The 27,594-nt window shown below is 51.3% G+C and overlaps 1 protein-coding gene across 1 annotated transcript in view; it reads right to left on the bottom strand.

Moving 5' to 3' along the window:
- The window catches only part of ADAM12 (ADAM metallopeptidase domain 12), a 267,367-nt gene that overhangs the window by 44,846 nt on the left and 194,927 nt on the right, over positions 1–27,594 (bottom strand). Inside the window, exons 9-12 of the mRNA XM_040991939.1 lie at positions 24,876–25,045; positions 22,012–22,096; positions 17,316–17,464; positions 470–647 (exon numbers count right to left, since the gene is read on the bottom strand). Coding sequence (XP_040847873.1) covers positions 470–647; positions 17,316–17,464; positions 22,012–22,096; positions 24,876–25,045 — 582 coding nt within the window. The remainder of the gene's footprint in view (positions 1–469; positions 648–17,315; positions 17,465–22,011; positions 22,097–24,875; positions 25,046–27,594) is intronic.

The raw sequence follows: 27,594 nt of genomic DNA, 5'->3' as shown, positions 1-27,594 counted from the left end.
AAGGCAGGGGCTGGACTCCGCATGCAGAGACAGTTCTGCATACAGAGGCAGCTGCCGCAGCAAGGCCAGAATTTTGACTTGATGAAAAATGAATACAGCTTATTCAAATTCTCCAGTAGCATCCTTAGAGAGTGCGGAATGGTGCTGATGGGTCATTGGAAGCCAGAAGCTAAGGCTTTCTTCCCATCAAACTCAGAGCTAAATGACTTCTCATTGTTCCTGGCCTCATCTCATTGAGAACATTGTGCCCTTCAAACACAGATTTCCTCTTTAAATCAAGTGAAATGGTATACTCTATGTGATCGTTAACATTCCGGAACACCCTGCTTGCTGGTGAGGCTTGGTCAAGGCAGCTGCGTGGGTCTTTGCCAGCCTCACTTCACTGCCTCCATTTGTCCCTCCAAGTTCAAGTTCTTGCTGCTTCTCCCAGCCAAGGGCAGGGTGACCATGTTGGAGGCAGCTTGCTTACCTCCAGCTCCCCACAGTCGCACTGCTCTCCGTCCTCCACGTATCCGTTCCCGCATTTCCGGCCCCCGAAGGGCTGCTTGACCTCAGGCAGGTTGAAGAGGCACATGCCCATTCCCTTCTCCAGGCTGGTCTCCAAGTCCTTCTTGCTACAGCTGCTGAACACCATGGGGAACGGAAACCTGCAGACAACGAGGCCAACACCATGGTTAGGACCAAGGATAGCTTCTTCTGGAGCTCTGGGCAGTCCTTGGTGACATCTGCCCAACTGCCCCTGCATGTCTTGTGTACTACGGCTCGAATGTGAAGCCCACATTGGACACCTGTTCCCATGCAGTGCCCTCACCCCTGATGAGGAGGTGGTCAATCCACCAAGGAATGGACTCAGGCTGCATCTCATAAAAGTCCTGACCAGTAGCTCTGGGCGACAAGATGCAAGAGAGAGTGAATTCTTAGGCTCTGTAAGAACTCTCATCAATATCCTTATCGGAAAGAAGACAGGGCCCACAGCCAAGTTCAATAAGTCCATGCTTCCGGGGCTCCCAGTTGGACCTGGGTCAGAGCCGGCTCACGCTGGCCTTCAGTCCGTCACCATCCACTGGTGCTGTTGTGAGAGTAGCGGTAGTCTGACCACACCGGGTCTACTCTGTATTCTAAGTTCCAGGATGACAAAAAAGGGGGTAGAGTTGTGCTCCCCCTTCCATGGGGAGCTGGGCTCAAGGGACTGTCCAGACCGCATGCACCCACATGGGCTGTGTGAATACCCATGACGTCATCCTCCTGGGTGGGTGGGATTTAAGGGTCGAATCCTTCTTTATGTCCCGGCTTTCTCCTGTGAACAGGGACCCCTGTACCTCACAGTTCTAGGAGACCAGGGAGCCTGCCCCAGGACCCCTCCTGAGTCACTGCAGGGGGGCCCAGGGTATCCCCCAGGAGGGTAGCACTTCAACCTGGGGAGCCATGGGCATCTGGAGCCACCCAGCATGTCCCGAGTGCTTCCAAAGTCCATGGGGAACTTCACTATGAGAAAGCGAAGCATGGATTTCAGGGCCCGATCTGCACTAAGGCCCCTGCACTTTCCTGTGCACTTCTGAAGCACCCTCGCTCCTCCAGAGCACCCCCACTCACTTTTATGAACACTTTTCCCCACATCCTGAGGCAGCAAGGACTTGAGGACATAAAGCTGGAAGGTTTTCCCACACAGCCTACTGTCCTCTCCCATGGTGACACCACCAGCTACCCTGCTTTCCTGACGATGGAAGGCCAGCCATAGGCAACGACTGTGCCTTCCGCTACTTCAATGGTGATGGTGTCCACACATACCCCTGCCCTGCCGAGTGCTTTCCATCAACCTCAGGTTACCAAGTCAGCCAATCTACAAGTAAATCAACACCCAGAAGTCTCTCTCTATTGAGTGCCAAGTGCAGTTGCCCAGGGCTTGCTATAAGGACAGACACCAAATCCTCTGAAATCTTTGAACCTTGTCTGGGTACAGACTGAGGATTCCTGGTTTCAAAACGTTACAACCTGTACTATTTTCCAGCAAGACAAGCCTTGTATGGGGAGACTGGTAAGTGACACAGGTACTTGGCAGCAATTCTCTTTGCAAAGATGTGAACCTCGGAGCTTTCCTGGGCACACATGTGTATCCAGTGTGATCAGGCCCCTCAAACTCCAGGCTCACTTAAGATGGAGCCGTGACAAGCCACAATTGGCTCCTTCGGGAAGGGGACCGATTTCCAGGAAATGTTACACCAGGCAGGACATTAGGATAAACTGAGGTCTCCAGGAGGATTTACAGCAAGAGGCAGAGCAGTGAGGAGAACCCAGAAGGGAATGAGGACAGAGAAAGCACGCAGTCCCCAGGCCAGAGCTAGCTGGGCTCTGCTGCCCCTGCCCAAGGGTCCTCTTGCACAGTAACATGCATGCACATGTAGGGCTGGGGGCACGTTCACGTTAAGGAAAAGGATTTGTGCACGTCGTTCACTGAGATAACGGGCTCTATTTAAATGTAGGATTTAAACCAGTGCTGGATGTCACAGGCAGGAGTACAGCAATCTGCTAGTTCCCTTACCTGCCTGCTGAAGAGCAGACCCCACACGTGCCACAAATTCTCTCGGACTCATGGAGAAGCTTTGCCCATCCGTCCTGGTCCCAAGGGATGGCACCCAGGCACGGTATATCAGAGGGTGCCTCCAACTGTGCCAAATGAGGTCATGGTGTATTCCCTGATCCGGAACTGGCCCTTCTCAAGAGGGATTCACAGATGGCACAAAGTGAGTCACACCACACGGGCACATCTGCCTGCCACCTGCCTTCACAGTTGCTATCGTGACCACTTCCAGTCACCGCTGGCTGTGGCTCACAGCTCTGGCTGTGGGCAGATGGAGCAGCCCTTCTTCCTTCCAGCTTGAGGCCTTTATGACTTGCCCAAGGCAATCTCAGTTTGACCCCTGGGGGAGGCTGTTGGCCTTGCCACAAACCATGCTGCCTACTTGTGCCTGACTGGCCAGCATTCCTGCCAGCTTTGCATGAAAGCCCCTGTTGCCATTCAAGAAGGCTCACTGGACAACAGATAGCAATGAGTTTGAGCCTCATCTTTCAACTATGGGACATCTTTGCCAATTCTCCATCACAACTCCCTGTCGAGGCCTCCAGGTAGGACAGTGGTCATTCTATTAGAATGTTCCCATGTCCCCCTGGGCAGCCAAGGCAAAGAAAAACAGAGAGCACATATTTATCCACTGCCAGAGAGGCACTGAGCCTTCCTGGCTTTGGGGATATGGCAGTGAATGACTTACTGGGCTCGTGAGTGGACTTCAGAGGGCAGCTTGGGCATCCCCAAGGTTGGGGGAGGAAGCTGGTGGTGAAGGCAGGTGAACATGTATGTGCAAGCCCAAGGGGCAAGGGGGCATTTATTTGACAAGGGGACACAAGTTCTTCTTGCAAACACCTGGCAGGACCATGCCTTCTCAAAAGACGGCCAGCCTGGGAATCACTGTTGTCAGGGAGTTAGGGACACGGTGGTGCTTACACGAAGAAGGCACTGCCACGTATCACTGAACAGAGCGCCTTCCCTCTTCATGGCCTGGGAACCGAGAAGGACTGCAGGTTCCTTCCAGCGGCATAGGTTCTCAAAGGACTCTCCCCTCCTGCTGACACAATTATCACAGACCAAGGGTTTGCTTCTCATCCCCCTTCTGCTCTGAGACATTCCCAGTCGAGTGGTCCATGGGACTGAGGAAGCGTTACAAGGTAGGAGCCCAACCCCACACACTCAATGATCTAACATGATTTCCTATCTCGATTTGGTCATATCAGATGCTAGATTCCTCTCCCTGTGACATCATCTCAACTGTGAACACTTTCTCTCAGGTAACCACTGGTCACCTGGGTGTCCAGAACACAGGAGTCCATGATCTGAAGGAGTCAAGAACAGGTCCTTGGCTGGGCAGTCACCGACACACCTCCACACCATGTCTAAAAACTAGATCAGCAGGATCCATCCATGTGATTACTGATTAGCTTGTTCCAACCCAATCCAGCCACACAGGTGGATGAACACTGGGGAGCCCAAGGCCGAGGACACCAGGCTGCCTTGCAGATGCCAAGTCAACCTCAGAGCCTTCTGTGATGGCCGAAGGGAACTGGTTCCAGCGGCATAGGCCCCACTCACTTGTGAGACAGCTTTCAAGTTGTCTGTCCATCTCTGGGGAGGGTCCCAAGGTGAGCTGGAGATGTTCACGCCCCTCCTACTGCCCCCTGCTTGACCTTTGCTAAGCTGCTTCCTCCCTACAGAGGTCCTCCTCATCCCCATCGCTTCTGCGTCTGTTCTCCAAAGCCCATGAGCTTCTGCCCCTCCAGAACAGGGTCTTGGAAAGGTCAGCTCATCACCCATACTACTATTTACAGTCACAGAGGCTCCTGAATGCCAGCTGTCCAGGGCTCTGCTGGTTGGCATACTTTGTGCCCAAGGCCCTAAGGTCCCCAAGAGTAGTCATTGGTCTATCACACACCTGTTTTAAGCTAGATAGTAAATTGTTTTATCCTTTAATATTTGTTTTTTTTATTAGCATGTATTAATTGCATATACTGATAGGTAACAATTTGAAATAAACATATGGTGTGCACTAGAAACCTCAAAACCTCTCCTTCCTGGGCCTGACGCTGTGGCCCAGTGGCTAAAGTCCTCACCTTGAACACACTGGCCAGGATCCCATATGGGCACCGGTTCTAATTCCGGCAGCTCCACTTCCCATCCAGCTCCCTGCTTGTGGCCTGGGAAAGCAGTCGAGGACGGCCCAAAGCTTTGGGACCCTGCACCTGTGTGGGATACCTGGAAGAAGTTCCTGGATCCTGGCTTTGGATCAGTATAGCATCGGCCGTTGTGCTCACTTGGTGAGTGAATCATCGGACAGAAGATCTTCCTCTCTGTCTCTCCTTCTCTCTGTATATCTGACTTTCCAATAAATAAATAAATCTTTAAAATAAACAAACAAAACCCTCTCCTTCCTGTGTAACCATACTTTGGTACTCGTTATGCAGTCCCGATCGGTACCCTCCTCTCTCCTAAGACCTACACACCTTTTTAAGCTTAAAATTCCAGAAAGATTCCAGGAAGGCAAGAATTATCCAATTCACAAGTAAAGTGAAGGGACCTGGTTACAAGTTCCATTAGGAGACAGCAGAGAGATCTGTCTAGTATTTGGGTTCCACACTCAGTTATCAAGGACACACTTCCTCCATAACTGATGCCAGCTCAGCAGTGGCCACCCGCAGTGAGCTGTGTAACCAGAAGGTGATGGTCAACTCTTGATATCCCAGCTCAAGCACAGGGACCCATTGCCCCGTCTGTGGTCTGACTGAGTTTGGGATGCACAGATCTGAAAATTCCTGGAAACACAAGTTCCCGGGTTCTATCCATAGAGTGGTAAAGCCAAGCCCCTTGTGCGCAAACAAGCCACTGTCGGACAATGTGCTTCAACAGAAAATACACACGGTACAACACCACCCTGGCAGCCGTTTAAGTACACAATGCAGACCCTGGTCCTGAAACAGTTTCTTTACCTCCTTGCCTCTTTACTCCCTGCTCATTTTCCCCGGCCTAGCTCCTGTCCAGCACTCCTTTGCTGTTCTTGTCGTACTGCCTGCCCCGAATCGTAGAACGTGTGACCTCCAGCGGCTGGCCCTCTCAGTCACCAGTGTCCTCAGAGCAGCCGATGCTGCTGCAGGTGTGTGCCTCACCCCTTTTAGGGCTGAAGTCCCATCACAGGGAGCGCACACCACACCCCATGGGCCTGCCCATCAGCTAGTGATGCAGGTGGCTCTGACCCACCAAGGCTTGGAGGCAACTCACTTCAATCTAGAACTCAGACGACTGTACGGACAATCTTTGGGATCAGACGGTCATGTCATCTGTGCCCATCTGTGTCATAACAGCAAGTTGAAATCCACTGAAATTCAGACCTGCATTCGTCCTGGACTTGGAAACTGCCCCATGCACACAGCTCCAGTGTTGAGGAAAAGCACACCCTTGCAGCATCTTAGAAACCTTGTCTCATTGTAGACCAGAGCTGAATCTCCCACGAGCATCAGCTTCTTAAAGCCAAATAAAAATCAGGAATAATTTCCGACTGTCTTTAAGGACTGGCGCTGACAGGCCAGCTCTCACACGGTTACCACTGAGGGGGTCTTCCCTCTACGAGCTTAAACCCCAGTGTGCGGCACCTCTGCCTTCCTATCGCTTCTAACTTTCCTTTCTCATTTAGCTGCTTTGTTCCCCAGAGTGTGCATGGGCAAGTCACCAAACATCTCATGTGACCCCCGGTCGGTCTGCAGGCAAGGCTCTTCCTGGCCAGGAGCAAGCGAACCACAGAGCACTTTTAATGCACCCAGATGCGCTGGGACAGCAGCTCATCCCATTCACACACAGCAATGAGAGACCTGAGGATTACTCGGCGAGGCAGCCCTTTCCACGCTGCCTGCCTCCAGCATGTGCGTGTGGGCAAGTCATGACACCCGGGACATGGCAAGACCCTCTGCCCTCAGCTGGGGCAGGGAATTCAACTCAATGCCCCCAAGGGCGAGGGAAGCCCTGAAGGGAGGCAAGCATATCAGCCACATTTGCCTTTTGGAGTGCTCAGGGCGAGTTCACCAGGCCAGATGCAAGGTGAGAAAGGAAGAGGGGATGGAGCAGAGAGTGGGTGGCTTGGGTCAAGGACTCAGGAGGGACCACTTACAGCTTCCTGCCGTGGGTGTTTTACGTCCGCTGCCATGCTGCCAAGTGGTAGGGTATGAGAGGCAACTTCCACACTGGTGAATCTATCCTGAGTAAAGTCCTGTGTCATACAAGTCTACGGTGCCTTCTCAGGGTGAGCCACACCCAGCCGGAGCTAGCTGCCCTGCCAAAGCTCCTGGGAAATCAACTCTCCAACAACTGCTTTCCGGGGGGTAATCAGGTAGCAGCAAGCAGGCTGGTTCAGGTCATGGTCTCCACTGCCTCCTTCCCTGGAGCTGATTGCTGACTGCAGCACACAGAAGGGACCGAGGAGGATGCAGAGCCAGCCTGGGCAGCAGCAGAGAAGGGCTCCGCAGGAAAAGCCTAGGCTGGGAACCACCCAGACTTCTCTAACTTGGTTGAAGAATGCAAAACTTCTAAGTCCATTTTATTTCTTTCATAATGTGTTTTCCACGAACTTTGTAAAGGTTCCTGGTATAGGGCCAGAAGGACTCTGGCTCAACAAGAGCATGGATTTGGTACAAAAAACCCAGTCCACAACCACCCATGGAAACGCCACGTGCTGGCTTCCTGCTCCCGGAGGCTTCCCATAGCTCGCCCCACCTGAGTCCACTCAACACATCTTCCTCCTTGCCCTGCCAAGGCCAGGCTGAGTGGGAAATGGCCAGAGAGCCCCTCCCTGGAGAGCACAACTGAGCGACTCTACCATTCATTCCACTACTAGTGCGGGACGTGTTGTCCAAAACACGTCAGTCGTTCTCAGTTCACAGCCAAGTTCTACTCCTTTCTAGATGGGCTGTGGGGACATACACTCCACAGGAAGCCCATTGGTGGTGTGGCACCCTGTGGCACGCTGCAGTTCGGTGTGCATTCTGCCACAGACCTCCCCTGGAGTCATATCCCATCATTCCAGCTGTACAGGGGAAACCCAGGCTCAGAGAAGGCAGGTACCTTGTGAAGGTCATTCGACTCCAGAGCTGCAGTGAACAGCACAGATGCTTGTTTGGACAGCCCGTGTCTTTGTCACTTGACCTTGAAGGCGTCAGAAGACTTCCAAGGGCTACTGTGAAGGCAGGGGCTTTGCAGCAGCCTCAGGCACGACCCACGTCCAAGGGGAGGAGAGGCTACCTCGAGTCTCATGTGGACCTTTATGCGCCTCCCTAAAAGCCAGAAGTGGGCCGGGCGTAGGCGTTCCCCAGCACACCTGGGATGCAGCCCAGTCAGCACCCACACAGCTGACATGAGTCCATTCAGACCATAACAAGGAGCAGCAGGGCAGTTCCCTACTAAGAAGCAGTGTGGCTCCCTGCATGCATGGTGGCAGGGATGGGAAGTCTCCAAGTCTCCTCCTCTCCACTCAAGCATGCATGAAGAACTCTGGGGAGCTCAGGCTGAACCCCCTGAGACAATGCAAGCATCACCCACCTCTAGGAGCAGGAAGTACTCGCCTCAGCCATGATGGTGGCTCCTGGGGCTCCCAGCTGGGTCTTACTAGGCTAACGCAAGCTCCAGACCAGCAGGCAATCATCAAAACTGCCCTGCATTGGACATTCTGACTGCTAATAGCAAACACCTGGGGCCCAGAGGAACCATCTGCAGCACATTAGAGCGCCTGGTCATACCATGTGAACTTTGACCCCTGCCGCTCCTCAGAAGCCAATTAAAGTGCAAATATAATTTCCAAGAATGCTTAACCAAGACAGACACCAGCTGAGCTCGGATTAGTGGACTTGCAGGGGCCGCTCTGGGTGTCCCCACCAAGTGGCCGTTTCCTGAGAACTCAGGGACCTCGACCTCTCACAGTGGGGGAACGCAGTGAGCTTTTCGGCTTCATTTTAAAAAGCCGTGTGTTGGGAAAGGCATCTAGGACCAAGTGAGCTCCGGGACACGGACCTGCCTGCAGGTGTCAGGCGTTTCTGCTGACTCTGCAAGTGTGCACCAGGAAAGTACTTCTCACCCAGATTGGTGGGAGAAGGGGTCCCAGGCGTCGGCTCCAGGCTTCCCCAGCAGAGCTGAAGCCCAACCCTGTCCTGTCCCCACTTCCCTGTGCAACCGACCCTGGGGTCTTCTCCTGCCCAAGGCAAGCACGCCTCCCAGGTGGCAGCAAGTTTGGGAGCCAGGCATCCTGGGTTCTCAGCCGGTGAGGGACCAGGTCCCGGAGCCAGCTGGCAAGCAGCCTGCGATTTGCAACCTGCCTCTCCAGCCTCGGTTTTCTCATCTGTACAATGTCTTTCTTCCAGGGCTCTGATAGAGAAGTGGCAAAGGAGATGTGAAAGCTTTCTGTAAGCTGCAGAGTGGTCCTGGGGGCCCCAGGGTTGGATTGTTGCAGCTAGCTTTAGATCTCACACCCTCAATGCCCATCTTCTCACCTGAGCTACATCAGGCGAAGGCTTTTAGGAGAGAGTTTTTAGAGTGCAGATTGTCCCCGTGACCCTAGCAGAGCATGCACAGAAAGAATGGATTAAGCCTCCTGGCTTGACAGCAATTACAGAAAAATATTTATTTTTCTGTTGTTTTAGATTGTTTCTATTTTTGTGAGACTCATGGCAAAATGGCATGAGATATAAAAATGAAAGTAATGATGGTGCGAATGCTAGATTTAGTATATAATGCTGTAGCCACAAATCTTCTCCCCAGAGGTTCAGTCATTACACGTGGAGAGTAAGCCTCCACTCTGCAGGTGCGCTGCCATCGCCGGCCACCCATCCGCCCATCTCTCCATCCACCCATCTATGTATCCCCCCATTCGTCAAATCATCCATCAATCTACCCATTCATGCATCCATCCACCCGCCCATGTCCCCACCTATTTAGCCAGATACCTGTGTACTCATCCATCCATCCACTCCTACTTTCCAACCACCTCTCTTTCTAGCCTGCCTCCCTTTCCCATCCATCCACCCATCTGCCCATCCATCCGTCTTTTCAAACACTGTCTGCATCCATGCATCCTTCAGTCCAGGCATATGTTCTAACCCCACCACGTGCCATCCTGGATGGGGAGCCTGAGATTCAGCACAGGTTCCCAACCAGTGGAGCTCATCGCCAGCCCTTGAGGACTCTGGTTGCAGAAGCCTGGCAATTACTCCTGACCTCATGCTGTGGCCTCCATGCCATGTCCTTGGGAGAAGAGGAAGGAAGCCAACAGAGCAGGGAGGTGGTGTGTGTGTGTACGGAGGGGTATGCAGTAGGGACAACAGCAACTGGATTGCCTATCCCATGCCCTACCACGAATGCTGGCTTCACATGCCAATGGCAAGATATCACTCTGCTGTTGTACCACAGAGGACAGCACTAAGCTTTGAAAGACAAGGCTTCATCCTTCTTCCCAGTTACACAGGGACCTGGCTGTCTCCTGAGAGGACTTTGGTCCTCACACAAAACCCAAGTGTGGCCTTGGTCACTTGCACGTGGTATGCATGGGGTGGTGGCAAGTAGTGGGATACACCTGGCTCCCTGTCTTGGGGCAGCCAGTTGAGTTCCCTGAGCTCCAGTCTCCTTCTCTTTGACATGGGTATAATTACGGCCCCTTTTTGGAGTGACTGCTGAAAACTGGGCCAATGCAGTCCTGGGGGCTCACTTCTGAGCCAGGCATTCAAGCAGCAGCATCGTGCTGCTCGGCCTCCCCAGCTATATCTACTTTGTGTCCAGCCTGACAGAGGAGGACAATTCTACCATGCTCTAGGGACCAGTGTCCAGCCTTTCACCCTGCAGAAGTGCAGTACAAGCCCTGTTTCACAGGGAGTGTTATCTAACCACGCCGACAGGAAGCCAAGCTCGGGATTGCTGCACCTGTTTCCACAAACCCCTCCCAGCTGCTCGCTCCTCCCGGAGACCTGCGGCTGACTCAATCAGTGGGGCTGGTTAATTGAATCGCTTCTGCCCGGTCCTGTTTTCATCTTCCTCAAGTCCCTTGTTTTGTAGCTGCTCCTCCTGCTTTTCCTCTTTGAATGAAGATGTCCACCCTCCCTCCCCTGCTCCCCCCCCCGCCCCCCCGCCCTGGAACGCTCTGAGGAAGGAAACGAAGATTTTCTTCTTTTCATTGAGAAAAAAAAAAAAGAAAAGAATTAGCCTCATGAAAAGCCTACATGGGGGAATCATTTCCGTCAATCCATCATGTAAAAACTGGTTCCTGACAGAGGCTGAAGATCTGCCTGCAGCTGGGGCTGGGGCGGAAGCGGGACTCCTAGGACACAGGTTGGGCTCTTGGGCAGGAAAGCAAGTTCCCAGAGTGGGACTCCATCAGCCCCGCTACACCCAACGCCGCAGGGCATTTTTCACTGTAAATAGTTTGTTGATTTTATTTCCTTGGAATGGCACTTTTTTTTTTTTCAACAGAGGCCATCTCAACATAGAAATGCCGTTTGAGTGTAACAGCCAGCATTCTGAGGGGGAGATCTGCCTAACCCCTGCTCAGCACCTCAGGGAGCTGCACTTGACCTGAGACCTCCTTCCTGCCCTTCCTGGCTCCCTGTTCACACGAGTGATCAGCTGCTGGCACAAGGACGTGAAATACTACTGTGGCCATGTAGAAAGACACATCTGTGTTTGCAGAGGCACATGCTAGGATGCAAGGCTTCTTTCACAAGTTTATGAAAAATGCAATTGCTAAACCCTCACCTTGCAAGTGCCAGGATCCCATATGGGCGTCAATTCATGTCCTGGCTGCTCCACTTTCCATCCAGCTCTCTGCATGTGGCCTGGGAAGGCAGTAGAGAACGGCCCAAGCCTTGGGATCCTGCACCCATGTGGGAGACCCAGAGGAAGCTCCTGGCTCCTGACTTTGGATTGGTTCAGCTCTGGCCATTATGGCCACTTGGGGAGTCAGCCAGCAGATGGAAGACCTTTGCCTCTCTTTCTGTTAATCTAATTTTCCTTTCCAATAAAATAAATACATCTTTTAAAAACGTAATTACAAGGTAAGTTTACTTTGGTGCACAAAAGTTTCAAAATCCAATCAACATGTAAAAATATGTATCCTGCAAAACTAAGCATGAATTTCAAAATTTTGTTTCACATTGAAATAAACTTCCAATTCTATTTTTCTGCCTCCTCTGTAAAGTTTCTTTGGCAGATGGGAGGCTGGATTTCCTAGGATGATGCACAGGTTGGACCAGGTGCCCTGCAGTGATCCTAGAGTACTTCCTGTCAGATCCGGGGTCCTGCTGCTTGCCAATTCCTGTGCACCTGCCATGACAGCGCCAAGGATGTCCCCTGCACCTTGATGCCTTTGTACTCCCAGAAGGCACGTGGGAACTAGTGGGTAGGTGAAGGAGGGGCCATGCTCTGGCTGTTGCCTCACCCATGGGGTTCTAGTTACTCCATTTCCTGCAGGGTGGGGCTTTTCTAGAGTCCATATGAGGCTCGTGCTTTCTTGGCTGCCATTAGAGATGGTGGAACATACATTGGGGGCTGTGCAGATTCAGTGGTTCACCCAGATGTGCATCGTATGTGCACAGCTGTGTCACAGACAGGTGTGCCATGAATGCATCCTGAATTGAACAAACGGAACTGAAGGAGGCCAGTGACCAGGCTTCGGGGACAGCAGAATGGCAACGCCTTCTCTTTACGCTTGGTATAGTGACCTAGGCGTCACTGCGGCTCCTGCAGGCCTGAGCTCATCCCATCAGGGCATGGGATGCTCTGACAAGCACACACAGGGCATGGGATGCTCTGACAAGCACACACAGGGCATGGGATGCTCTTCCATGGAGTAGAGTCCTTAGGATACACACACAGGGAGAGTGAAGTCTTGATCAGAAATAGCTCGGTTCTAGCAATGTGTGGGCCATGAGAGGCGAGTGTGTGAGTGTGGGAGCAGACACACTGCCTGTAGTACATGAATGCGGGATCCTTCCGCATCCTGGGGTTTCCACAGGAATGTGACTGCCACGCACAGACCATGCCTGCATCTTGGAGGGAAGACCTCTGCTTGCTTTGGCACAGACACATTAACCACAGCGGTGGCAGCGGCAGCAGCTCAGATGCCACATAATCCTCAGGCACTAAGTTAGAGCAGCCCCGTCTGGCTGGGAAACCTCCCATGATTCCCAGCTGCCCTGGACATGGTCTTCCTTGTCCCTCCCTAGCAGGGTGGGCTCTGTAGGGCCTGCCCTCCCCCTCGCACCTCCAGCCTCGCAGCCTCTTTGCCTCTGCCCCTGCACACGCGGCCCTTGCCTCCAAGCTCAGCGTTCTGTTCTTGGTACAGGCTTTCTGCTGCCTCCCCTTCTATTCCATCACCCCATTGGGTCTTCCCACCTCCCACACCACCTCTCTCCTTTCCATTCCCTTCCTTCATAACACTCCGTCCAACCTGCAAGGTTTGTTTGCTTTTTAAAAAAAACAACAATTTATTTTTATTGGAAAGGCACATTTACAGAGAGAAAGAGAGACAGAGAAAGATCTTCCATTCACTGGTTCACTCCCCAAAAGAACTGCGCTGATCTGAAGCCAGAAGCCAGGAGCTTCCTCTGAGTCTCCCAGATACAAGCTCTCAAGGCTTTAATCCATCCTCTATTGTTTTCCTAGGCCATAAGTAGGGAGCTAGAAGGGAAGTGGAGCAGCTGGGACGTGAACTGACATCCATAAGAGATCCTGGCACTTGCAAGGTTACAATTAACTACTGAGCCATTGCACTGGACCTCAGCCTACAAGTTTGTAACTGGCTACTTTCCTGATCTATTTCCCCATAGACTACAAGTTCCAGCACAGCAAGAACTCTGTGTGTCCAACTCACACCCATCCCCTGACCGGGACCTGTACAGGAATCATGCTGGACAGGTGCTGCGGGGCCCACTGCACTGTTTGATGGAATTGCCCTAGGAGGTCCACTCTCCTCTTAGCAAGAAAACTTCCTCCAAAACAGAGGGGTTCTTAGAGAACCATTTTCCAGGGTAATTCTGCATTTTCTTCCACTCCAGGAAGCTATTATTATGTGAAATACTCTTTGTTGAAAGTCTTCCCATCTTTCACATTTCCCTGCTCTGCCGAATGCAGCCCGCCTGGCTCTCCACCCCGTGGCCCAGGGCTCCAGGAAGCTCATTAACGTACAGGCCCGGCTGAGCTGGACTCCCACGTGGCTCCCCGGATGCTGCCTTTGCTAAAGAGTGATTTCCAAGACAGGCCGTAAGTGCTAGCTATCCAAAGACATAAAACACGCTCTCACACACACTCAAAGACTCACAGTAATTAATGATATAACCCATAAGGAAACTCTGAGCGCTGCAGCCGCAGGCACAGCATGGAAGCCTGAGCAGGACCCTGCGTGCAGCGCGTCGGGGCCAATTCGACCGTGATGGCATTTGGTTAACATCTTCAGAGCGAAGGATAAACAAGGTCCACTAATTGCTATGATTTTCTTCCCTTTTAAACCTTCGAGAGCTGGTTCTTTTTGACTCTGATGCCATGAATACCACCAGTTAACATTTGCTGTTACTATCAGTAACTAATAACAATTATCATGCATTGATATCATTGCAATGCTTATTGATTTCATCTCTTTCCGAGTCACCTCTGGGGCTGAGACGCAAATGAACATTTTTAGTGTTTGCCACCATGGCTGAATCCATCAGTACTGGGATGAAGAAGGCGGGAGGCTGGTGTTTGGACACTGCCTGTTTAAAGTGAACCATTCTCTGCCGGTTCTAATCCCGGCAGCCCCACTTCCCATCCAGCTCCCTGCTTGTGGCCTGGGAAAGCAATCAACAATGGCCTAAAGCCTTGGGACCCTGCACCTGTGTGGGACCTGGAAGGGGTTCCTGGCTCCTGCCTTCAGATTGGCTCAGCTCCGGCCACTGTGGTCACTTGCGGAGTGAATCATTGGGTGGAAGATCTTCCTCTCTGTTTCTCCTCCTCTCTGTATCTCTGACTTTCCAATTAGAAGAAAAATGAGCCATCCTCACACAGTCTGTGGACGCGTTGCTGAGTGCCTGCTAAGTGGTGCTGGAAGAACTTTCCAGAAACTGTGGGAAGGAAATCTACAAAAAGCCTCAAACTTTTCGATAGCTCCCAAGTCGCTGAGAGCTAACTAATAATAATGACGATAGCACCTCACATTCATGGAATGATTCGCAGCTTACAAAGACTCGTGATCTCATGTAATCCCCCTCGAGACACCGCGAGATAACCCCGGGGCAGCTGGGGATTGCCCCATGGGTAATGGCTGGTGGAGGAGGGCCGGCCTGCCTCCCCCGCACTCCTGTGGGCCTGTGTGATGGATTCTCCCACTTGCTTAGGAAGTTGCTTTCCCTCCTGGAAAATTAAAAACACGGCTCTCTGGACAGGAATGCGGGATCGTAAACGAGAACCAAATAGAAAAGATTTACGTGAAAGCATAGCTCAGCAAAGAAGAAAACTCAGAAATTGGTAATAAACTATAAATCAAGCAAAGGCTATTAGCAACCCCCGGCAAGGCAGAGAGAGTGAGAATGAGAGAGAGCCTTTTCAGTGATTTGCTGAGTTCCTAATAATTCCACATCTGCCCCAGGTGTCCACATGTCTCCAGGGTAATTTACTTCCATCGCTCAGCCTGGCTGAGCGCAGCTTCGTTACTGCCCCCCTACGCCTCACTCAAGTTCAGGATACAGGAGCACTCATGGGAGCACTCCTCACACACTGAACACAGCAGAAACATCAGTTCAACACAGGAAGGGAGGGAGGGAGAGAAGGGGCAGGGATGGGACTTCCTCCTGGCTTTAGAGATGAGAAAAGCTGGGCCCCCCGGCCCCCAGTGCCCCTCCAACATTTCCTATCTAGACTCTCTGTCCCAGTTTGTTTGTTTTAAATGAACCCCTAAATCCCAGCAGGAATCCTGTCGAGCAGGAGCACCTGCTTGTGGGCCAGGAAGGAGAGCACAGTGTGTCTTCCAGGGAGACATGAGGCCACTGCTCTCTGAGCCTGGCATCAGTGTGCTGCCCCCGGATACTGGCTCCGTGTGGCCACTGGGCTGCTGGGCACAACGACAATGAGCATGTACACTCCCTCTCAGACAGTTCCACTTGGTGGGACCCAAGCCTGGCCCTGCCCACTTCCTGCTGTGTCTATTAGGCACAACCCTTTGGTTTCTGTGTAAAGGACTTCAGAATGTGCCCTCCTCTGGCTCGTGTCGGAAGCAGTGCTGTACAGGAGAGACAACCCGCAGGCCCTGTAGCGGCAGTGGGGACACAGAACAACAGTAAACCATTATAAAAAGATACCTTAATGGTGTTGCCTTAATGGGCGCCCCCTAACTGGCAAGTGCCTGAGTTTGGAGGTACATAGGATGAAATGACGTCCTGAGAGTGGTGCCTCATGTTGGCATCTGTTGGGAGAAGAAGACTGGCCTGCCTGGCTGCTTGACCTGTCTCACTGCAGAAGTCCCTGTGCCAATGTCTGAGGCAGGAAAACAGCCCTCCCCAGACACCGGTGTCAGGCTCCTAGGCTCCCAGCCTCTGCTTCCCAGCCCCCAAAGATGGGAGCAAAGTGGATCCTACTCTGGGTAAATCATCATGGCTCAGGTGTTGTGCTGCAGCAACAGAAAAGAAGTGGAGACAATGCTTTCTCAGCATCCCACGGATGCCTTACACCTGATGTGTGGTTCTGCTCCATCCCTGCTTTAGGGGCAGCTGCTCCCCTACAAAGCACCTGACAGGAAGTCTCCAGGCCACCGTATGAAGAGCCCTTCTTCCATAACTCTTCCCCCTCTGGGGACCACGCAGCCTCTGCAGCAGGCAGCCGCCTCCTCCAAGCTGTGCCTTCACCAGCAAGATGGCCCAAAGACCAGTCTTCAGACTGTGTGGTCAGCACACACTTCTCGCTCCTGCTGTGCCCTGTCAGTGGACCTGCCACACAGGCTGGGCTTGGAAAGTTCCAGAAAGGCCAAGTGTTGACAAGGGGTACTCAGGGAAGACTGCATGGTCTCCAGGGCCTCTTCCTCCTTACTAATGAGAATCTCCTGAAATTGCCACCTACTTCCAGCTGGAATAGGTCTGTAGAATTCCAAGCATGCACAGGAGTCTCCAGTCAGTGTAGGGCATGCTGGCCCCACCTCCTCTGAATGCTCCAGTAACGAAACTGTCTTCTTTTTACTCTGATTGAACCAAGTCTGGGGTTACAAAGGCTTTAAACAAGGCAGAGCAACACGCCCTGCTGCACAACCATTGGCTTGAAACCCTGAGATCTGACAGGCAATATGGCACCAGACTCATTTCCAAGCAGAGCTTGCTCCGGCTACACTCCAGAGCCCATCCTGAGGGGAAGACACCTCTGACCCCATGGCCCTGTGCACCTAGAACTGCTTCAGCTCTGTCCAGGGGTCGACAAGGCACTCAGCTGGCAACCCTTGCAGAGCCAGAGCTGTAGACACAAATCAGCAAGTGGCGAGACCAGGGAGAATATGTAGGTTCTGAACCAAGACAGTTACCCATCTTTCTTCCACAGCAAGAGCTCAGTCCTTTCCCTTCCAGCTAGCCATGACTCTCAGAGCAGCAAGGTCCACAGGGGCTACTGAAGGAGCGATCTCTTTCTGGAAGTATCCCTGAGTGTCTGGCCAGGGCAGCGTTGTGCCCAGCTGCCTCCCCAACCGTGGCTGGGGTTGCTTGTAGTTTTGCAGACCCCGGGCAGCAATGGTACTTACCCAGTGGAGGGGTTCATGATGCAGCCTCCTTTGTCAGCAGCTGTCCTGCACCTGCAGCCTCGCTCCAGGGTGTCGTGGTTCATCCCGAAGTTGTGGCCCAGCTCGTGTGCCAGGGTCACGGCCGCACCAAGGGGGCTGTCTGAATGGTCCTCAAAGAAATACAAGAGACCGAGCTCACATCTCCTGTTGCTGATCTGCCTCCTGCCCTGGCAGTCCCAGCTCCCAGCACCACTTAACCCAATCCTCAGTGCTTGGTAGCAAGCAGCGGGTTCTTCAGGTGGACAAGCGCAGTGGCCGCCACCACCGTGTGTCCCACCACCTCTCACCAGTCATGGCTGCCCGAGCAGAGCGGCCCTGCAGCGCAGGGTGTGAACATATGCCTTTGTGGGTAATGGACACGCCACTTGGTCCTTGACCAGAGGTGTGATGCTCTGCATCCTCTGAGCACTGGTGAGGGAATATGCCTTTTCCTGTCCACTTGCTGGGGAGAGCGCTGGGCAGCTCACACTGAGTGAACATTGCAATGCGTCCCTTTGCACGCACACTGGTGCTCTATAACCTGACTTGCCCTCCGAAGGTGGCTTCTCTGTCCAGGAAGCGCTGCTCAAACCTCTGCTGACTTAACAGAGTGTGTGGATGGCTGGCCTCAGACAGATATTAGAAATGGGATCCGGGTCCTGGCATAGTGGGTTAAGCCATTGCCTGCTGGTATCATGTGTGATTAGCAGTTCAAGCTCCAGCTGCTCCACTTCTGAACCAGTTCCCTGCTAATGCCCCTGGAAAGAAGTGGAAGTTGCCCCAAGTGCTTGGGCCCCTACCACCTCTATGGGAGAACTGTTGGGAGATTGAGGTTCCTGGTGTAAGTCTGGCCCAACTCCTGACCCTTGCGGCCATTTTGAAAGGTGTGAGATCTTGCTGTACCCACCCCACCCCATTGGTACCTCTGCCTTTGGAATGAATAACTCAGTCTTAAGTAAGATGCATTTACTTAAGCAGTGAATGTGATCTCCAGCAAGTCCAGCCCTGAATGGGGCTTCTGGCAAGGTCTGAACCCTGCAGAGCGAGGAGGACTGGGACTTGCTTGGATCTGGATTTGTGCTACAGCTAGAGAGCCAAGGAGATTCCTAAGAAAGTGCCGGCAAACATGTTCCTAAGGAATAGTCTTCCGGTGTATTCCTGGACTTGCACAAGTTCGTGGGCAGCGTTTCTGATTGTAGCTGCCCTCAGTTTAAGAAAAGATGGGAATGTCCAGGAAGCCAGCTATTCCCAGAAGAGATGAAATTCCTAATGAATTACTTTGTTTAGACTTCAGCTTCCTCTTGTAGGAAGCTTCACAACATGTTGTAGGAAATTGAGCGTGTTGGCAAGCAGAGTGCAGCCAATCAAGGAATGCCAGGGGCTGCAGCTGGCACGCCTTGGAGCAAAACGCGAGGAATTCATCCTTAAAAGACTCCACCTCTGCTTAGTGTGCCACTGAGTACCCCTGGCTTGTTTTTAATTGCTGAGTTGTTTTCCATTCTTTCATACATAAATGATTATAATCAGAATGTCTCTTAAGAGACCCTGGTAAACAGTTTACATTTGCAATAAGGAAATAAACAATCTCTTTGTTCACACTATTTATTATTCCCAAGCCAAGACTGTTTTAGGGCGGTTAGAGACAAAGCTGTGGTTTTAAATTACTCAACTATTTACTTCATATCGGAAAATGGAGAAACGGTACTAAAAATCATGTTAGTTTTAGGATGATCCTAACTTCCTTGCTCCGTTATTTGCTTCCTCTTAGAGAGTACTGGAGTGAGGCGTGGCCACGGGAATTCAACGGCACACACAGGGACTGCTGGCTGCATCTGCCTGAGAAGCTGATCTGGGGAGTTTCTAAAGAGAAATTCAAGATGCTGTGGCACTGTCATCCTAAGGCTTGTTTCTCTTCTCTCTTTCTCTTTAAAATATTGATTTAAAAAGCAGAGTAACAGAAAAAGGAGGGAAAGTGGAAGCGAAGAGAGAGGAACGCCGGGCTGGGTGGGGAGAGCCAGTGACATCCTCCCTTGCTCCCAGTGGTTAGGGTTGGGCCAGATCTCCTGGAGGAATCTGCAGCTCCTGGAGGGGTTCCCACGTAGGTGCAGGCGCCCAGTACGTGGGGCCTCGTCAACTGCTCTGCCAAGTACATCAGCAGGAAGCTCGGTTGGACGTGAAGCTGCCAGGACCCAATCATCACTGCAATCCTGGACGCCACTGGCGCAAGCATGCCACAGGCCAGCCCCAACATTCCTCTTCCACGTGCAGGGTGACGGCAACTGCTCCTCAACTGGGAAAGGCATAATTCCTGAAAGTGAACTCTAGCCTTCCCTTGACTCTTTCTGCACTGTACATACTTCTGTCTTTCACATTGATTTTCTTATTTTAAAAAAGATACTCATTTTTTTTTTTTCTGGAAAAGTAGTTTTACAGAGAGGAGGAAAAACAGACAGAAGGATCTTCCATCTACTGGTTCACTTTCCAAATAGCCACAATGGCCGGAGCTGAGCCTGTCCACAGCCAGGAGCCAGGAGTGTCATTTGGATTTCCCACATGGGTGCAGGGGCCCAAGGCTTTAGGTCGTCCTCGACTGCTTTCCCAGGCTACAAGCAGGGAGCTGGATGGGAAGTGGAGCAACTGGGATACGAACTAGTGTCCACATGGGATCCCAGCACTTATAGCTAGATGATTAATCAATTGAGCCATTATGTCGGTCCCCCACATTGATTTCTCAAATGTGGGGGTTCACAGAAAAATGGAACTACAAGATAAGTTTAGTTTGGTGCAAAATTGAATACCCACACATTTCTTTTTTTTCAAAATTGCCTTTTCTGTGAAATTTTTGATGAACCCTCATAGGTCTTAAAAATCAAAAACAAAATCAGACTTTTCCCATGTGCTTTTTTTTCCCCCAGATTATTTGAAGGAACTACAGCAACAGGGAGACATACAAAGAGAAAGCGAGAGAGTTATTTCATCACTGGTTTATTCCTGCAACGGCCTCAATAGCCAGGGCTGGACCAGGCCCGAGTCAGGAGGCAGGGGTCAGGAGCCGACTTTGGGTTTCCGATGTGAGCAGCAGGGATCAAAGCACTTAGGACATCTTACCAGCTCTTCGCAAGCCCTTGGTAAGGATCTGGAAGAGGAGCAGCCAAAACATGAACTGGCCCCATATGGGGTGATAATGTCATGGCCAGGAGCTTTACCTACTATGCCACAATCCCGGTCCAGTAAGTTTGGTTTTCTTCAGTGTTTTCATTATTATTATCATTATTATTTTATGATACAGTTCCATAGGTTCTGGGATTTCTCTTACCCCTTTCCCAAATTCTCTCCCCACCTCCTGATTTCCTCTATATTATTATTACAATACTTTAGTATAGTATCCTGCTCAAGCCAGAAGTCCAGCAGGTGGGCGAGCCCCTGCAGGCAGCCGCCGGTCCAGAGTGCGTCTCCACTGACACCCAGCAGGTGCAGCCAGGGAGCAGTGAGTTTGTGTGTCTTGTCCAAGAAGACTGGGCAGGCAGTCTCATACAACCCAATAGCAATGACTTCTGTTTGCGAAATCCAGAGGAATGCTGGGTTTTTTGGAAGGATGGAGGGATGGTTTGAGTGAACTGCCCGCCTGAGGACTGGGGCTCAGGGTGCACTGAACTGTCAGTAGGGTTGGCAGAGATGAAAGTCCCTCCTGGAAAGCCATGATGGAGCACAGCGCAGCACAGGACCCCGCTGGGCAGTCCACCAAAGCCTGTCCTCTCAGTCTTCAGAGGTCTCCAATCTGACTTCCATCTGACTTCCTTGCATAAACACATATAGTCCATAGATGACAATATCATCCTTGTGGAGCCATAAACCTAGTCCTGCCTTCCAAGAAAAAAATTATTATAAAGACAAATTGTGCACCAGCAGAAGGTATGCACGGCATTTGTGATGGTAAATAGTTAAAAGCCTCAGACTTGTGGCTGCTGAGCCTGGGAGTAGAAAAGCAAGTGAATGGTCCCAACTGGTGACACCGTGGCCCCATCCAAGAAGCAGGGCAGAAGGGGACCCAGGGAGCCGCTCATCCCCGTGCTGGGGGCATTCCAGAGACTCAGGCCCCAAGTCCCAGCAGGCCAAGCTTCCCCACACAAGGTGCAGACCTGTTTGCCAAGCTGCTTTTCCACTCCACCTGCCCTAGGTGCTGTCTGGGTTTCAGTCACAGTCCTGCATGCAGTGGCTTATACAGGATCACAAAGGTAATTAGCATAAGAATGGAGTGAAATGCGAAAAGGGTTGGGGGGCAGGCATCTGGCCTCATGGCAAGACCCCGCATTCCACAGCGGAGTATTAGAGCTGGCTTCCTGGCTCAACTCTGGCTTCTTGTTAATGTGCACCCGGGAGGCCATGGCGATGGCTCACATGATTGTGTGCCTGCCACCTGCTTAGGAGACCTGAACTGAGAGTCCAGTTCTTGGCTTCAGCTCCAGCTTAGCCCTGACCGTTACGGGCACCACTGAACAGTCTTTCTCTAAGTCTGTCTCTTTCTGTTCTTCCCTCCCCAAACCCCCATTTTTTTTTTTTTTTTTTTTTAAGAAAAGGAAAGTACAAAAGGAACTAGCAACTAACTTCACAAAGTCTGATCAAAGCAGTGTTTCCCTGGGGAAATCATTAGGGAGGGGAGCAAGCTCCCTGAACTTACCATGACGACACCTCCAGACTGCTCCGCAGTGCACATGCTCATGATGGGCGCCATGCCGATGGTGGTGCCTTGGAAGGAAACCCCACTAGGGAACAAAAGAAAGGGCTTGCTTTAATGCAGAACCGAGGCATTTTCTAACACTTGAAATTCTGTCAGAGATTTCTGCCATAAAATACACACAAGCGGAAACAGCTGTGAAGTACATTTACCCATGAATTTTATCTTTTCTCCTTTAAGTTTTCCTTTTGCAATCATCCTTGGCTAGTACTTGTGAACTGTGCCCTGCGTATTTCCCCCAGAACAAGGCCACCTGCCGACAGCCGTGAGCAGCCACAGAGCATCTCACAGAACGGCATCTGATGGCTTCCTAGATTTTTTGCTGGAGCTGAGTTTTGCTTTCCTGCGTGGCACATGACAGCTCTTACAAAATTTCCTAACACAATACAGAAATCAGCAGAAAAATAGTGGGTCTCAGGAGCCAGAGAACAAGTAAACACACACAAGGCCTCAGCACCCAGGGAGGAAGCTTCCAGAAGGGGACTTTGTGGTTGCGGGGGAAGCTTTGTTCTACCTAGGATCCTAACCTGGTCCTTCGTTCAATGACTGAAAGGGCCTGTCTGGTCCCAGTGATGTTCATTCTGACTCATGCACTAAAAATGTAACGCTGTGTTGCTTGAATCCCCTTGAAGGGAATAACATGACTCACTCCTGCTACCTCACCCTGCAGATGCAGACAGTGGCTCCATCCTTTACAAAGCCACATAGTAACAATAGCCACTTGGACAGAGCTAGCAAGTTCACATAATATTGTTCTTCGCTCTGCCACACTTCTCCATCCACCCATCTATTCTATTATCATCCTCCCCTGGTACCCACACATCATTGGTTCTAGAAGCCCCTTCAAATACCAACATGTATGAATGACTAAGTCCCTTAGGTAAGATGGCATTGTACTGTCCAGGAGCTATGCATGTCATCACTACTGTTAATCATCTCTAGAATATGAAACTTAGTACAACAGAAATGCTGAATAAAGAGTTATTGTTAAGGAGAGAATGACAAAAACAAACAAACCAACCCTGTAGGGAAAAGCATTTGGGTGCCGTAGGTTAACCTGCATCTGGGGTGTGTGATCCCCTATTGAAGTGCCTGGCTTCTGGTCCAGCTTCCTGCTAATAAGCCTTGAAGGCAAATGATGACGGCTACAATACTCAGGCTTTCACCGACCGTGTGGGAGACCTAGACGCTGTTTCTGGTTCCTGGGTTTGGGCTGGCCTTGCCCTGGCTGTACTGGGCTTTCGGGGAGAATAAATCAGAGGATGAAAGATTCTCTCTGCTACTCTTTCAAATAAATTCTATCTTTATGGAAAACGCTCTGTGCATGTTCAGTACAGACAGACTTTTTCTTCCGGATATTTGCAGTCCGAGGTTGCTTGACTCTATAGATGAGGATCCCATGGATGCTAGGGTCATGTGATTCTCATATTCACACCAATGACGTCAGCCTTTCCGCCTACATCTATAGAGGCCATAGGAATAGATACAACGAGGCATGTGCATCAGATGTTCTAGTTGGATGAACTCCATTTGGGGGAAAAACCAAAACAAAGAGGTTTGACTCAAAACATGTGAATGTGCTTCTAAGGGTTCGAGACTAATCAAGGTATAAAATATGGCGCCCCTAGCAGGACCGGCTTCTGACATCCCACACATGGTCTATGAACGAGGTCTGCTTCGCCAAAAAGCAGCAGTTCCACCGCTGTAGCTTCCAATTCAGTGCTAGAAGCCACATGCAAACCAAAGAACAGCATAAACTGGTGAAAGTTTTAAGGAAAAATTGTCACTTCTGTAAATACCTGTTTCACACCAATTTATACTGAGATGTTCTCTTTTGAATAGCTATCTTTCCATCAGGCTTCCATATTTTTCTCCCATTTTATTTGAAAAAGTCGAAGCAGAGAGAGTGAGCCAGAGAGAAACCTTTCAACTACTTCTCCCATTTCTGCAACACCAGCGTTGGGCCAGGTTGGGCCCCAAAGCCCCAAAGCCCAGAATCCAATGCAGGTCTCTCTGGGGGGCGCGGGGGCGGGCAAGAACACAAATGCTTGAGCCAAAATCTTCTTCCTTTTCAGAATGTGCCTTAATGGGGAGCTGAATGGGGAGGCGGATCTAGGCACACTGATATCTAAATGATTCAAATGGCATCTCAACCGCCGTGCCACACGATCTCTGCTAAAGATGTTTGTAATAGCTCCCCAACGCACTGCACTGTCAAAGCTACGCTTCCCTTCATTTTATTGTCTTCACAGCACTTAGCACTCTCTGAAATTCTCTTTTCTTTCTTTTTGTTTTGATGTTGTTATCTTGTCTCAGCGGGCCGGAGTCTCCCCAGAGACAGGAGAGTTACAGGGCTGGCTGCTAGAACCTGGCTCCTCATGTAAGAACTCAGTACATATTGATTTAAAGAAGCACAGTGTGAATGTGTTACTTGACTAAGAGCAACACGTGAGAGAGGACAAGGAACAGAGATTATCTTTCTCCAACCATCTGACACCCTCTCTGTATGCTGTATAGACATTCACTTTGCATTAATGAAACAAATGAGCCTTTTTTTTTTTCCCCAAGAAGCTTAACCAAGGCAAGATGACACTCTAGGAAGAGCAACACAGCAAGAATTAGCAAGGAGAGACAAGTACAGAGAAGGAGGTGAGACTGGCACAGCAGCGGGGCTCCCAGGTGCCCAGACCAGCCCTGGACTGGGCGGGTCTCATGCTGAGGGCTGGGAAAGCCGGGTCAGCCAGCGTGCTGGGCAGCAGAGGCACAGGGGGTGGGGCTAAGAGGGTGGGCGGGGACAGAGAGCCCACCTGATGAGCTGTGCGTTGTCGTGGGATTTGCGAGGCAAGAGCTTCACCTTCCTCCAGTCCAGGAACTCGTGGAGGCTGGAGAACGGGTCCTGGCTGATGGAGCACTTGTCGATGTCGGTCCACACTTCCACACCCACCAGCACGATCCGGATGTTCAGTGGCCTGTAAAACTGAGCGAGAGAGGCACCTCTGGGAATCCCATCCCATCTGTGAGTCTCAGGTCTGATTTGTAACGTTGGAAGTTCACTGACGAGGGTGAAGAAGCCATGGCATTTGGCTTTGCAAAGCACGTGCAGTGCTTGATGCGGAGCAGTGGGCTAACTGGCTTCTCCCATGTTGACCCATTAGCAGCCGGGGTTATGAGCCTCTTCATGGTCCGCCTGGATTTGTACGCAGGCGCATGTCACATGATTCAGCGGTGATTTAACATGCGCATGGAGATGTCCATTCCCGCTAAAGACCGCCAGTTAACATCCACCGCACAAGAAACAATGAGCGAGTCAGGATCTTTGAAGACACCACTGCCGAGGACAATCATTTGTTCATCTGAAGCAAAGTGCTCTGCCTAGGAGTTACTGAAAGTCAATCTGTATTAATTTTTTTTTTTCTAGCAAAGAGTCAGCCTTGGCTGACACTACGCAATTCTGTTGCCTCTAATCGCCCTAGGAAGCTTTAATTAAATGAGTCAGTCAATATCTTTCAGAATAATAAAGGCGTGAAGAAAGTCTTCCTCCAGTAGCTGCAAGGATCACCTCCTCTCACAGCCAGAAGGGCTGGGCTGGGGACAGCTCCCCAGGAAACCTGCTTGTGCAAGGCGCTGTGACAGGAAGTGCAGACACACCCTTGGTTCAGAAGAGTGAGTCAGTCCTCTCACTCCCCCAGCCCCTCCCTCATGTCTTCCTAGCTCCAGCCTAGACTGGCCAGGGCATCACGCTGCAGTGGCTGTAGCATGGACGGTTCTGACTCCTGAGAGCTGGAGGACAGGAGGAGTGCTCTAACAGTCAGGAAGGTGACAGCTCACAGTGGAGGAGCTGAGGACCGGGGACACTGGTGGGTTATAGGATGTTCTAATGTCTGCAGTGTGTGAGGCACCATGCGATGACAAGTCTTCATCTTCTGGGACCCCAATGGCCCAAGAGAGAAGGACAGTCAGAGAGCAGGAAGACCAAACTCCTCCAGATGTGAGCACATCTATGCTGGGCTGCTAGAAGCATCTGGCCAAAGAATAACAAGAACTCTCAAAGCTCCACAGTTGAAAGTTAAGCACCATTCTAGTGTGGTGAGGAATGTCTGAGCCAAGATGCTAATCCACAGCAGGCAGGCTCATCCCTTCCCTTACGAGTCCCCATAGTCAGATGGTGGGAGCCAGGCTGGCAGAGGAGTTGATGACCACCAGCTACACTGCAACATATTGGTTGACTGCAGCGGTCTAGCTTGCTTTCAGATGGGTCACATCTATGGTCATTATATTAATACGTCACTGAGAAAATTCTAGGAGGAGTTGGAGTGCCCACTGTCACCACATTTACAGGCACACATTCAGCTTCTCCACGAGGAATTGAACCAGGGACGTGTTCTGAGCCTGGCCAAGAGCACCAGATACTATGCTCTGCTTTTCGGTGAGGCAGGGGCCTTCCCCTTTGTCACCATCACTTCTCTGTCCTCCAGGCTGGGTTGTTCTTCCTCTTGGAAGCAGCAGAGCCAAGCACCGTGTCAGCCAACGAGGGTATGGCCACCAGCACAGCCTTGGCCTTCTGGCCACCGACTCGCCAATGTGCAGACCTACAAAATCATGATTTGGGATCCCACAAAGAGCCAGTGGGCACCAGTCATTAGGCATGGCTGCCCATGAGGACTTTCGGGGTCTGCTGGAGGTGGCAGGGCTGTTTGGGCTGGACACACCTGAAACGTAAGCCCGCCGTCAGGACTTCTCCACTACTTTTCATTCTCCAAGCTCCAGTGCGACTGACTGACAAGCCCCCAACTTCTCATTTCTGGTTTTGCCTCCTGAAGTGAGAGATGACCTAGAATAACGTGTGATGGAACAGTCGCCAATGGCCTTTCAACAACTTCTGGTTGGGGTTTCCTTTGTTCATCATTCCCTTCCCTTCCAGGGCCTGAGAAGGATGCCTCCTCTGTCCTGTGCAATCTGAGGACAGGCGGGAACCTGCCACCTGGCCACGGGGGGGCACCCAGGGCTAGAGCGTCCAACTCCCTGGATGGGGCTTCAGCTCCTGGCTTTGGCCTGGACCTATCCCTTTTGTGGAGTGAACCCAGGACTGAAGGATTCTTTTATATATATATATATATATATACACACACATACAGTTATATTTATAAATAAAGGGCTGAGACTTGGAAATCAGCCTTTCAAAAACCATTATATAAACCAGGGGTTGGAAACATTTGGATGTTTATAACATCATTTGGGGGCTGTACAACTTTATCAAAGATAAGCCTACTGTAGATTTATTGAATTTCAAGTCCCTCCTGGCTGGGCCACACCAAATGACTCTATGGGCCTTGCATAGCCTGTGGAGGGCGGGACACTCCCCCTCCTGATTTAAACAGAGACCCCAGACTGACGCCTGCACTGAGAGCCACCTCTCACTCTCCCTCCCGAGTCACCCAAAGACTCACCCTTCACCGGCTGTCTTTTAGAAGGCCCCTTGCCAGCATTCTTGTGCATCCACTTGACTTCGGGAGATGCTTGCTCTGC

The sequence above is a fragment of the Ochotona curzoniae genome, unplaced genomic scaffold (assembly GCF_017591425.1).
Source record: "Ochotona curzoniae isolate NIBS_2020 unplaced genomic scaffold, NIBS_Ocur_1.0 contig_66, whole genome shotgun sequence".
Taxonomy (NCBI): domain Eukaryota; kingdom Metazoa; phylum Chordata; class Mammalia; order Lagomorpha; family Ochotonidae; genus Ochotona; species Ochotona curzoniae.
Note: the sequence above shows the minus strand (reverse complement) of the source record. Positions and strands in the feature narration are given on the sequence as shown.